Source organism: Nothoprocta perdicaria, unplaced genomic scaffold (assembly GCF_003342845.1).
Source record: "Nothoprocta perdicaria isolate Ctin4 unplaced genomic scaffold, notPer1 scaffold_8, whole genome shotgun sequence".
Taxonomy (NCBI): domain Eukaryota; kingdom Metazoa; phylum Chordata; class Aves; order Tinamiformes; family Tinamidae; genus Nothoprocta; species Nothoprocta perdicaria.
Window position 1 is genome coordinate 8,606,708 of NW_020456087.1, and position 13,690 is coordinate 8,620,397.

The 13,690-nt window shown below is 40.8% G+C and overlaps 1 protein-coding gene across 2 annotated transcripts in view; it reads left to right on the top strand.

Moving 5' to 3' along the window:
• The first annotated feature begins 166 nt into the window (after nt 1-166).
• Nucleotides 167-13,690, top strand: part of LIN52 (lin-52 DREAM MuvB core complex component) — a 39,822-nt gene continuing 26,298 nt past the window's right edge. Inside the window, exons 1-6 of one of the 2 annotated variants that reach the window (XR_003251309.1) lie at nt 167-186; nt 257-331; nt 422-459; nt 897-963; nt 1,410-1,493; nt 1,797-1,899. Coding sequence is in view for 1 of the 2 variants with exons in the window: in XM_026051776.1 (XP_025907561.1) it covers nt 168-186; nt 257-331; nt 422-459; nt 897-963; nt 1,410-1,493 (283 nt within the window). In the remaining variant the exon portion in view is untranslated. The remainder of the gene's footprint in view (nt 187-256; nt 332-421; nt 460-896; nt 964-1,409; nt 1,494-1,796; nt 1,900-13,690) is intronic. The other variant, XM_026051776.1, reaches the window with a different exon arrangement.

Genomic DNA, 13,690 nt, shown 5'->3' on the forward strand with positions numbered 1-13,690 from the left:
CATTGGCCGCGCGCGCGGTGCCGCCCGCTCGCCGCCCGAGCCCGGATTGGGCGGGGCCGGCCAGCGGCCACGCCCCCCAGCGGCGGCGGCACGTGGAGGCTCGGCCGCGGGGGCCGCGCGTCACGTGGGCGGGTTCCCGCGGGCCGTGGGTCACGTGAGGCGGCAAGATGGCGGCTCCCGGGGACGGTAAGGCGGGAGGGCGGGTGCGGCAGCGCCGTTCTGTGGGGGGCGGKGGCTTTATGTCCGTGTGTTGTAGGCGCCGACCTGGAGGCCTCGCTGCTGAGCTTCGAGAAGCTGGACCGGGCCTCCCCGGACCTGTGGCCCGAGCAGCGTGAGTGCCGCGCGCGGCCCCCGCGCCCCGGCAGGCGGCGGCCCCGGCGGGCGCGGCGGCGGCTCACGCGCCTTTCCCTCTTCCCCGCAGTGCCCGGCGTCGCCGAGTTTGCCGCCTCCTTCAAGAGCGTAAGCGACGCTCCGAGCTCGCGCCCGCGCCCGGGGGGTCCGGGGCCCTCCCGGCCGCTCCCCGCCACGGCCCCGAGCCGCGGCGCAGAGCAGCTCGGGGCCGGCCCTTGCGTGTCCCTCCCCGGGGGGGCAGCCTCCCGGCAGGCACGGAAGGGACAGGAGGATGTCAGCGCTTCCCGAAGAAAGTGCTGYGCTTTCTACAGCCTTAACTTCCAACTCCCCCGGTGCCGGTTTTATCTCCAGTAAATCTGGAGAAAGCCGGAAAGCTGCGATAAGTGCAGGGAAATCTCTCTGCAGGGCCCTGGGGCCCTTTTACTGCCAGTGTGACAGTGTGTCCTGGAAACCCTAGACCCCTTTATTTATTTATTTTTGTATGTGCCTATAAATGCACTCTTCTGAGTTATGTGGGGGTTTTATTTGTTTGTTTTCCCAAACAGCCTATTACTAGTTCTCCTCCCAAATGGATGGCTGAATTAGAAAATGATGATATTGATATGTTAAAGGGTGAGTATGGACTGTGCCTTTTGAGTAGCAGGTAAGAGTGCCAAAGTGGGGTTTGCTTGTTTGTTCTTTCCTTATAAATAAAAGGAGGGGGTGTGAGGAGGTCCAGCTGGAGGAGCAGCTCTTTGATAAAGCTGGCTCAGAGAGGGCAGGACTGCTCCTGAGTTGAGGCAAATGTGCTGAGTATTTCRACTATGTATGATACATTCTTCACAGCTACGTGAACCTTAATTTTAGGTCTGTATTGACTATAATAACAAACTTGAGCTTGAATAAAAGTAACTTAAGCYATTTTTAACTGTAGCCACTTCTTAATGCAAGAAGAGTCAGCTGCTGAATGGCACGTTACAGGGCACTGTGAGAAGTTTGGCTTGAAGGTGCTCTGTGAAGTGCAGGTATGTTGCCACTAGAGGACTATAGACTGACAACCCTTTTTCCTGTATTTCTAGAGCTGGGGAGCCTCACTACTGCTAACCTCATGGAGAAGGTTCGAGGCCTGCAGAACCTGGCTTATCAGTTGGGCCTGGATGAATGTAAGTGCTGTCTGGAGAYGTGACCAACCACGTTGCAAACATGCTCAGGATTATTTGTAGCTGGAAAATATATCGGCAGCTTTGGTAAATATGTGACAGCACTAGCAGTGCAGTAGGAAGGCCTCCCGAGGGATGAAGTACTGAATTATGGTCTCTTAGCTGCCCAAAACAAGTCTGTTGGGGCACAGTGAGGCTTAATAGGTTGCATTTAAGACTTTGTAACTTTGAATTTAATTTTCTAATGCTTAGACCTATTTATATTGTAGATAAATAATGCAATAATTCATGTATGTGATCTTCTAGAACAGCTACCTGATCTCCAACACACTTGCTAGCAGAAAATTTTTGTCAAGCATTTGAAGAAGGAATTGTCTTCATCATGTTCAGGACTCTTGTTCTGATTTAGGTACTAAACATTCTCCTTAATTTGCTTTAGCTTGTGCTTTAGAGTTTCTCTAGGGTGAGCGTGTAGGTTTGAAGGTTTTAAAAAATACKTTGAAGGTTTTAAAATCTTCAGGTTTCTTTGATAGCTGTATATTGTGGTACAAGTTATATGATGCGAAGTCTCTCACCTCTTCAAAAAGCAGTAGGATTTACCTTTGGAGCCTCCTTGCCTGGGCTAATGCTCTCTTACAGTTAGATTAAGCCTGTTTTAACACAGTCTTGCATGTATAAATTCATTCTATTTTCAGAGCTGAAATTTCTTAAGACTGTATAAATCAYTTACTAGTGTAGAAGTTATGGTAAAGCAGTATCTTAGTAAAAGACAAAGTAGGTGTGTACTGCTCATGGATTAGCTTTAAGTAAACTCTAGACTTGAATACTCGAAATCTTGGTGATGAAAAATATTTAAGAGTTCAGTTATATTAAAGCTAACTAGATTGTATTGTTTAGCTAACAATACTGTTTCTCATTTATTTATTTTTAATAAGAACAAATAAAAAGAACTCCARATGAGAAGACAGTAAAATATTTGAGGACGAAGAATTTATTACAGTTTGTGGGAGCTGAAGTCTTGAATTTTCAAGGCTTATGAAAGTTGTCTTCATGTTTTTTGCTTCTTGTCCTTATAATAGCTTAATGGAAACAGATTTCAGTATCTTTTGTCTATCAGAATGGGTGCATTTGTCTCAATTCTCACAGAAAAGGAAGCGAAACACAGAGTTTGAAGCAGATTTTTTTCAYGACCATTTTCCTAAATATTCTGGCTTTAAGGGTTTTTTTTTGCCCTTGTARCAGATCTAGTGAGAGAACAAGAAGAAAAACAAAACAAAAAAAGCTTTAAAACTAAGAGATTTGTGTTTTGGGGGCAGAGATATTTGATTTGATCCTGTATGTGTATTGAATATTAACAGTTCTTGTTTAATGTGGCTGCTAATTGAAACTGCCTATCAAAAACAGGAGTTTAAAAAAAAAAAAAAAAGAAAATCTGTAGACCATTTTCCTCTAGATGGCAGCATGAGCTTCCCCCAGAAGTCTTACTATTTTATTAATTGCACTATTAAGTTGAGCACACTTTCCATCATGCTTGAACGTGATTTTCACGGCGATTCTTATGACATATTCTCTGTTTTCAATGTGTAGCATTCCATTTGACTGTATTTTTCACATTTTACTTGTATTCAGAATGAGAAACAATCCTGCCTTTTTGTGACAGTAACTTGCTCCTATTTGCTTTTTCTTCAGCTTATGAGTTTTTTTTTTTGTACTCCACTCCAATTTCTTTATATTTTCCAAGATCCCTTTTTTCCTCCAAGTCATTGATAAAATTGCTGTGCAGGATTACAGTGATTGCAGTAGCACAACATTAGAAATATATCTATTTAATGATTTGTTAGTTACTTGTGAGGTCTGTTCTTCAACCAGTTTCCAACATATTTCATATTAATTTTGTGTTATAATTCATTAAACAAGATGACRTGTGGGAACTTGGTCGCTTTAAGAGTTGTATTCATCAAAACAATATTGCTACACTAAAAAAAAGAAATCTGAGCAGATGATTTCACAAGCTGTAGTTTCATAAATTCATAATTACTGAATTATGTGCCTTTTTCTTAGATTCATATGAGCTGTTTTCGTGTTTTACCTGGGATCAGTGGAAGTCTGCTGGTTTTAATTACTTGAGCAATCATAGTTGTCCTTCCAAAATATTGACACGGTGTCAGCTTTTTTTCTCCAATTTTTGACAGTATTTTGACTGATCCAAAAATGCTAAAAGTGAACTTYAATAGTTCACAAAACGCTTTGAGATGCCTTGCAACTGCTGCGGGCAAATTATTGAAATTTGATAACTTGCAGATATTCTTCTGGATTAGCTTGTATAGAAAACGCGTTCATTTGTGAGATGACTCTATAAACTGCCTTTCTTGATGAATTCAAAACAAATGTCTTGCATGTTTTGTCCAGATCTATTGTTCTGTCCAGTGATCATTCAATATTATCTGGATTCTACATGCTGATTCTATTTAATTCTTTCTGTCCGTAATTTCTTGGGTGTGTGCCTTTTTTTTTTTCTCCATCTCTCTTTTCTTTATTGCTTTTTGCTAGTTGTTTTTTCTCCCTCTGTTACCTTTACTCTGTCTAATCCTGGCTATTTTGACAATGCCTTACGGCTTCTGAGGATCAAATGAAATTACGAGGATATGATTTATATTTTCTTTCTGGCTTGTTTGATACCTGGTTTGACTTACAGTTGTTCTCAGCCTCTAAAAATTGCTAGTTTTACAGTCACCACTGTTTTACTGCTCTGCACTTCAAGCTGCAAATATTTATGTGATTTAAAGCAGTGCCTTTTAATGAGTGCTGCTTGCTTCTTGTAAATTTTGCCTTACCAAGTGAAATTGCATAGGCTCGCGCTGCTTCGGATGCAACAGTAAGTTCAGGTGCAGTCAATTAAAAATTTCAGAGATGATTTTTAATATTAGTAGCTTGAGACACTGCAAGTGTTCACTGCTAGCAGAGCTTCTGCCCAATATTTTATATGGATGTTTATGGAATTGGTCATCTCATCCTCCACTGAGAAATGTCAGAGGCCTCCACGTGGACTGCAGTAGCTTTGTCTGTGAACAGATCAATGTGAACATGTGATATAGAAGCCCAAATGCCAGCATTTCACAGCTGAAATAGTTAATGCTGGTTTTAGTATGCACCTACCCCTGTTTTTCATCCTGAAGGGCTAGTTACTTCTTTCTGAATAAGTTAACTACTGTTCTTTTTAGCCATGTAACTGCTTCTTCTGTCTCCAGTAGTACCTAGTAGATTTTGTGCTGATTCAGGTGAGAGAAATGGCAGATTTTAGGGGTGGTAGTGTAAGGTTTTTGTTGTTGTTTTATTCTGTTTTTTTTCTTCCTTTGTAATTGAGAATGATTACTGATTTAGCACATTTTTGATAGTTTTAGTCTCAATGTGATTTTTATCAAATGATTTTTTGTACGCTTTTCACTCTTGGCTGTATTATCTCCTATACATTAATCTCTCTGTACATTCATCTCCATCTCCAATAACAGGCTATTAAACTGCAAAACAAGAAAAGACAGGCTGATTTTTCATAAGTCGGTTTTCTACATGGACCACTTAATTTGCTGACGACTCACTTTGCAGGTGGTGCAGAAAGGGTCTCCAAGATGATGGTCAAAAACTTTTGTTCAACCCTCCTAGCAAGCTAATGGATGGATTCTTGCTAGTTCTTGTCCTTCCCTTTCTTAGTATGAAACTCACAATAAGCTTTGCTGGCTTCCTTCCTTGATGAAATACAGTTYTGTTGCATATCTGAAATACATAAAAGTTTTTTTTCTAACCTAAAAATGTGTTAATGGTTTTACTCCCCTTAGAGTAGACCATTCTTAGGTACTTGGCATTTTCACTACAACTTCTGTTGATCAGCTGGACTCTTAAATAAGATAAAGAACTATTGCAGATCTGGCCTGGATATTTGTGACCTACAAAGCATTAAGTTTGAAAATAGTTCATCTAAATAAGACCGAGTAGCTCTGTCCTTCTGCTCTATAAGCTATAACAGTTCTCAGATCAACTGAATCAAAGTGAATTTTAGACTTCTAAGATCTTCATTCCCTGATGCAGCTGTTCTGGGAAGGGCATATGTTGCTATTGAGCTCAGTGTTAAGGTGTTATTATCTTTGCAGATTTTTTAAGCATTTGCTATGTTATCCTTATGAATGTACAGTCATTTATGGCAATTCCACTTATTTGTCCATATTTTTGTTAGGGTTTTTTTGGTGTTATATTAAGTTTTTATTTGGAATTGTTTGGTGCTTTTCCTCTAAAAATCAGGAATATAAGGAATATAAGAATGACTGTCTGATTTTCACATTTTCTTAAGAGTGATGAGGAGGTGGTTGAATATGCTGGAGCAAGTGACCATCTCTGTACCCCACCATGGTTTTGCCTGCCTTGACTTTCACTGGACTCTAGAAGCCTTGCTGCTCTTTTCTTAGTGATTTATTTTCCATATATGTTCACCATGATGCTCAAGCAAAGTAGTGTGCACTGGAAGAACTGCTCGATGTTAGTTATTGACTCACATTTGTATGAGATTTAGACCTGGGGAGGTGGTGTTATGCAATGAAAGGKTTGTCATTTTGTAGGGTAGACTAATAAAAGAAAAGTCAGGCAGTTTAGTCAGAATTAGTAATAGTTTTCTGTAATGTAAAGAATGAATAAGTGACTAGGAGGTGTTTGGAGAAAGAAGGACAAGTGGTGCAGTATGTGGAATAGACCTAAAATAGATTAATGGCAAAACATGAATGGGGAATGATTCTTTGCTGTTTCCCATAGTGCAGCCGTCAGAATAAAGTAGTATGTGAGGTTCAGAGCAAAATAAGAAGCTTCATTTTCACAGTGTATTACAGCTGTGAAACTTGGGGCCACAGGAGTTTGTGGAAACAAAGCTTGTGTTACTCAGTAAATGAGACAAATTATTGGAGGAGAAATCCATCAAGGATTTCTAAGCACAAAAGTCACCATTGGCTTGGAAAGCAGAGATGCAAAGGGCTGGGAGATACTATGAGGCAGGTGCTGCCTTAGGCTTGTCCTGTTCTTACTCTCTTAGTCAGTACCATTGGCCTGTCAGAGACAAGATGGGGAGAGTGGTGAGAAGGACCTTTAGTTTAACTGTTTTCTAAGTAAATGGTTGGACTAATGTGTGGTGGTTTGGCACGTGTGACTGGGAGTGTCTGAGGGGTCCCTGTAATGAAGAGAACCTTCAGAGAAAGATGGATGGACATACRAATAAGGAACAATTAGATCACTTCTGAGATAAACTGTCCTTAGTCAAGAATTGCAGTCCTCTGCAGCATCAGAAGCTTCTGAAATTTCTGGAAAAATAAGGGAGTCCTTCTCAACTCCAAGCTGGTTAGAGATGATGGTGCTCTCTAATTGGTAGTTTTCAGTTTTCCATTTCTTAGTACTAGTAAATCTTTTTTTCAGATAACTGTGTCCCATGTGATCTTATGCTTACAAGTTCAGCTTCATTGCATGTTTGGAGGGGTAGAGCAGTACCCTCTTCTGCTGTCCTTGAGCCATATGTATTCTATAGCAGTTAATCCTTCTTTCATTACATTATTTGCGTGTGAGGGGTTCGTATTTAACTGTAGCATATTCTGGGACATACATAATTTATTCTGTCCTGGACTCTTGCTAGGTTAGCTATTCCCACAACATGATTGAAAGTGAATTTAGTTGTGCTTTTTTCTCCTCCCCTTTCTATTTAATTGCAGGTAGGATAGGTACAAAGCAGGGAGGAGCTCCATCTGTGATAGTCTGAACTTGTATGACTTTCTAATGAGCGGGGCAGGACACAGTTTAGCGTTAAACCTTATCTTGAACTTTGCTGWAGTAAAGTTTCTTTAAGCTGAAGATGAGGAAGAGAAGGACCTTGTGTACCTCTTGCTGAAACGCATCTTTTCTGTAGTGGATTGTCTTATATAGGAATATCTGTGTAGTACCAATATGGAGTGGTGGAGTCTTTAGGSTCCATATAAAACAGATTTATAGTGTCAAAGATGTAACTGATCAAATAAAAATATCTATTGACTATATTTTTTCTTTAAGCAGTCAATCAACATGCACTTTTTTTWAAAAAAGCCACCGTTTTATAACTGGAAAAAAATTAGTTATGTGAACACTAGATTTCTGTAACGTGCAATTAGCATGAGGATTTACTTAGCAAAGTTAATAGACTTCTCCCAAGAGATCTTAATTTCAGATGATCCATATATGGGTTAGAAAATAGTCCCAGGGCTTTTCAGGGGCTATGCAATCTGATGATTTTTTTTTTGTCTTCTCCTTACTATGTATGGTCTTTCTTGGAAAAATACAGAGTTAATATAAAGGGTTTTTTTTCCAAGTTAGATTCATAGTAGTTCATGATTTTTTTTTTTTCTTACATTTTGGAGAAATGAAAAGAATCTTGCATTGTCCGTTAGSGTATGTATTTGGTGCAGTTTCTGTAATGTCCAAGCTGCAATGAATTCCATGTGAAATGAGAAACCTTGGCCTTCCTCCTTCTCTTCTTTATCCCCTCCTCCCACACTGTAGATCTGCTTTCTCATTTTAATGCACAGTGGAATGATRAGAGATACTCTGCATCTGCAGAGCAAGGAGAAAATCACCTTTCCATGTACTGCTCACTGGGTGGCTTGCTTATCGCCAAGATTTTTCCTGGGTAGCTCCTCTTGGAAGAGCAAGACATCAGAATGTGCCAGCTGGCAATTGGGATTCATGCGTGGTCTGTGAATTGGCTAATTTTGACATGTAGGTGGTTAAGAAATGATTACAGTSAGAGGAGTCATGACCTCAGCTTTTCATCATCTTCCTTGGCTTGTGCCCCAGTTTGGAAGCGAAGAAGGTATAGTAAGTTTTAATTGTACCTGGGTGATTTATCTTCAGTCAGCTCTTTAATTTCTTCTGGCTGTCTGAGGTTTCCGACACGCTGTAAATTTCTCCAACTTTTTCATTATCTGCAATTTCTTTATGACTCATGAATCGGAGTGTGGAGAGAGTGTGGATTTACAGCAGAGATAAACATGTCCATAAAGTCTGTATCTGTGTCAGTAATTGTACTGCTGTCAGTGACTGTCCTGTTTTACAGGCCTCTCTTGGGAGAGGAACACGTTTTGCTACCAGTGGCAGAGAAGTGTTCGCTCTGATTTGCATTAACTCGCCAGGAGATGAGGTTGCAGTGGTGAGGATAGAGATTGAGTCTGGACCTTGGCTGSTGTTGTTTTTCTTTAAATAAATGGGTGTCTGTGTGCGAAGGAAAAATCAGCAGAGCCAAATTGGGGCAGATACAATCTACTGATGATGTCAAATATGCCGCTACTCGTAAGAGTAAATAGTGCCTGCGTTCTTAACATAAAATAAAAGCAGAATATAATTATAGTTAACTGTCATCATCTTAAAAATCTGAAATAAGAAAGTACTGCATGACTCCTTGGGGTGAACTGGAACAAATCTTCAAGAAATGTCTGCATTGTAGCCAMCTTCTCCTCCCCTATCTTGAGAGGAAAGTGCTATTGAAGATTTTGGTGGGGAGTATTATTGCAGGATCCCAGTCTTCAGCCATTGTTGGATTTGCTTGCTGTAAAAGGAGTTTTATGCTGGAAGTTTGAGAAGGGAAGTGTCTCTAAAGGACAGAAGGAAGGAAAAATTTTAGCCATTTTGCTTCTTTGTTGATTTCTCATGCTTGTTGTCGCTTTGATATATATAATCTCTTAGATATTAGCTTGGTTTGGATTTCTGTCTAGGACATTTTTGTGTATAATAAGGTAGTTATTCCCTCTTTACTCAAAGTGATTGTGCAAATACTCAGTGATTGTGAAGACACCTGGCAGACACCTAGTGTGAGCCCCAGTTCATTGAAACTTGTTGAACTTTTCCCAAATCTGCAGGACGTCTTTTAGAGTGGTAATTTATTAAAACTGTAACCTTTGCAATTGGTTAGGAAGCCTTTAGATGTTTTATGCGCCTTACATAGGAGTGTTAGAAGTGTCATTGCAAGACTGTTAACTATGAAACCTAATATTGGAAATAAAGGGGATCTTTTCAAATGTTAAATCCTATATATCTGATTCTACACACTGAATATTTGAAGTTCCAYGTTCAGGCCATATGCTAAGGGACCTAGTAGCTGGCGAATCTTTTCTCTCATCCTGCTCTTTCTCTACTTACATCTCCAGTCCTAGCTTGTGCACCTGATTTATTTATTTATTTTTGTAATTATTTATTTAAAGTAGCCTGTGAAAGCTACTGAAGGCCAGTCCAGATACTTCCTGTAGTTATGAAAAAGGACCCTTTTCAGTGTTATTGGGGAGAAACAGATCTGATTAGTCTGGAGAGCAGCTGACCAAACAGTTCTGARGACTGAAATCATTCATCTGACCTGTCACCATTAATATTTGCAGGATTTTTCTGGTACATTTCCCAGGCAGTAATTGGTGTTTTCTGAGAACATCTTGACTGTCAGCGTTGGCCAGTCAAGCAGTGGGACAGGTTGCCCAGGGTGTTTGTGCAGTTTCCATTCTGGGTAGTTTTTAAGACCTGACTGGATAAAATGCAGAGCAACCTGGTCTAACCCCACAGTTGACCCTGCTTTGAGTAGGAGACTGCTTGAGCCCTTCCAGCCCAAATTATTCTGTGATTCTGATACTGAAAATTTCCCCTGAATTTCAGGGATGCAAGCTTTGAATTATCCTACCTCATGGCGCCACATCCCCAGGTGCCTGGTGCAGCCCATGAGCTTTGCACAGATCTTGGATGCAGCTCCATGCTGTGCATCCATATAAGAAACCTGATGATTCTCATATTGCAGTGATGACTTTCAGGCTTTTTAGGGGGCAGCTGTCCCCCTCTTGAAGTCAAAGGGGGAAGTCCCAACACTTCCATCCAAAGAGAKATCATGTGTTTCCACAACTTAGCTGGGAAATCTGTTCTTTGTATGTGGGAATAACGCAGGMTCATTCTGTAAGCAGAGGAAAGGAATGATCCTGATTACACACCAGGGTTCATGTGGGTCTCTGCTCAGGTGAAACCACCATCATCTGAGCAGAAAAACAAGGGGTCCCTAGGGCCTGTTTGCATGGCTTCTAGCCACAAAAGTCAGGGAACGGGCTATCGCATTAAAGCATTTTTCCTGCCACATGCTTGGTGCAGAAAGAAACATGGCTACAAACAAAATGTACTTGCATTATACTGTCAGAAGCCTATTTTTTCCTACTCTCATTCTGACAGGATAACTTGTAGACTACTGTCAGTGGAGGAATTGAGGATGGGGAAAAGTTTGATCAAGCATAAGGTTGTGTATGCTTTTCCATTATGGCTTAGGAACCACAAAAATGCCAAACAAATCTCAGGATATTCTCTGGCAGGCAACTTAGAATCTTTGTAACTACATTCTATACCTCTTTTTAAATATTTTCACCTTCTCTCCCTTTATCAAATTAAAACTTTTTCTACTTTTGTATTAATAGGACCTTTCATCTGTACTTACAGGTAGTAGATTCTCTCTGTATAAGAAATGGTTTCCTGCAATTTTTCGCTCCTGGCAGGAGTGATTCCTACTTAACATGGACTTATTTGCAGGAGAGCATCTAATCCTAGTGAAGAGGGCACGAGGATGGGACTTGRGAGATCTTTGTTTGATTCTTGACATATCACTGTTTGGTCAGTACATTTGTCTTCATAGATGTCCCATTTTTATGTAAATCAAAATTTTTGAAAGGAAGTTAAAGCATTGGATTTTTTTGTTGTTTAAAAAGTGTGTGTATGTATATGTATACAAAGAGAGATAGGTAGATGTGTGTTTTCATTCATATATATATATGGGAATGTATATGTATATATGTGTGTGTGTATATGTGTATATATACTGGGGGAAAAAAAGCCTTTATCATTAAGAGTCCGGTATGCTCCTCATCTTTCTCTCCTACTTGCTCCTGTTATATGCCATAAGAAGACATGATTTAGGATATCATGTATGTCTTTATTAGTAATGAAGTTACTGGATGAGAATGGGTGAAGATGTAGTGGTAAACCAGCTGCTCATATGCAGTGCTTTTCAGCATGGGACCCAAGCAAAGCTGCTAATAAAGGCAAGCCTATTCTCAGCCATTTATAGAGATCATATATACAAATATTTTGTGACTGTTGTGTGGCACTTTTGACCTGGTATTTGGGAGACTTGTACCAAAACTGCTCCTAGCTGAGTGGAGCTTCATTGGGATCCGTCTCGCTGTTCAGTTCAGCCAACGTTGGTGCTGGGAGATGGGAAGTGCTGTGCACCCCCTGAAGGGACTGAACAGATCTTGGCAGCGTGGTGCTGTGTATCCTTTCATCTTTCTCTGCTTTGCTTCAGGTGATAATGCATGCAAGGCAATATGAAAAAACTACTAGCACTTAATCTTTTTTATTGAGTGGTTTCTGTTGTTCTGAGCGTGAAGCCCTCTGCAAATTCAGTAAAGGGCTTGCTATCTTTCCTCTGCATCACCAGTAAATACAGCATCTCTGAAGATCCTGCCCATATAATGTCACCAGAGCAAGTCCCTGATAGTGTCTGCCTCTTATTGCCTCATTAACTCATGAGCATTAGAACAAGATAAAAATGCCCTAAAGCCTCTTATCTGATGATTCGGGCAACCTTCTGAGTGCCATTAGTTTAAGTTTGCAATCAAATGCCCCTCTGGAGTGCAGGCAGCGCTGATTAAACCTGAAGTGTCCCCTGAGGCCTCTACAGCTGCCATGGCGGTGGTGGAAGGGGGGCCTGGCCGGTCCCTGTGGGGCGGCCCTGCACGTGGCCGCCCCAGCTGTTCTGCTTTGCCTAATGAATTGTTGTACAAGGAGAGGCCGCATGTTGTCAGCACAAGCTGCCTCCCCTGGGGCCGCCGCCAGCCCCGTAATGACTAATGTTAGTGATAGTAATTGAAGCGCCATGGCTCCCAGGGGACGCGCGCACGCGTGGAGCTGTCGGGCACTTGTGGCTGCTGCCGGGCYGCGAATACCTCAGGAAATGCTTTTTAATTGCTTGACTTTCGTCGCTGGTCCCCGTATATCTCCCGCAGGAATATGCGTTTTATGGGGGGAGGGAGTAGGAGCTGGGGACTCTGCTATAACCCACCGTTGATGCATCTAGTTTACAGCCCTGGTGTGTTTTTAATGAGGATGGCTGCCTGTTCTGGCTGCCCTCTAGTCTCGATGTGAATCTGCTGGTGGCCTCGGCACAGGCACGGGCACTGATCTCTCCTGAAAATACCTTTTATGTCTAATTCCCCCCTTCTGTGATACCGATCCTTGGAGATTTTACTTGRTTATAGTAGAATATGATAACTTTATCTCAAAACATCAAATGATTGCTGATGTTAGCTTAGAATTAATTGTTACTATTTGCATTTTATTAAGCATTGAAAACTGAATGTGAGGCAGAAATAAATATTTTTAAAAATCCAGTATACCTTTGTTTCCCAACAAAACTGGATTTTATGGCCAGGAGGTTTTTTGGAGTTTAGGACTTGAATGTTAAGAAGATCTACAYAGGACAGAGTGAAAATTTTCTAATAATTTTATCTTTTAGAAAGGAAAAGGAGGGAGTGTTACTAACCAGTGTGATCTACCAGGAACGGCATGGATCACATGGTACCAGTCAGAAATCCCATATTTGGACCAGAGCACTTGGCGTAACTGCCCAGCTCCCCAGCAGAGGACTGAATGGAAGGGTTTGGGRAGGGTGCCCATCCATTCCCTGGGGGTACAATTATAAAGGAACCAGCAGTGGGCACGTTTTTTACTAACCATGCCTGCTAACAACTAGTATATYCCCTGAAACTTCCATCCCTTTTGTTTTAACTGTTGCAGATAGATCTCTTTTTACCTGATTATGTAATACTCCTTAGAAAATTCAGCAATTCAATTTAGTACGATATTAAACAGATAATAACTTGCATGTATGAGCACTTACCTGATTTTTTTCCATTTGCATTTTTTGGTCTATTAATAGAAGATATAATCTCTCTGCAAATTTTGGTTTGATTTTATTTCTGTTTTATTTCCATTATTAATTTGTTAGACTGATTTTTCTTATTGTCACTCATATTCATTTCTGTACAGATTAAGTTTTCATTAAAACAATCTAATGGCTATAAAAATTTTAACTTATAAGTTAGTTGGACCTGATGTGATTCCGCTAGTTC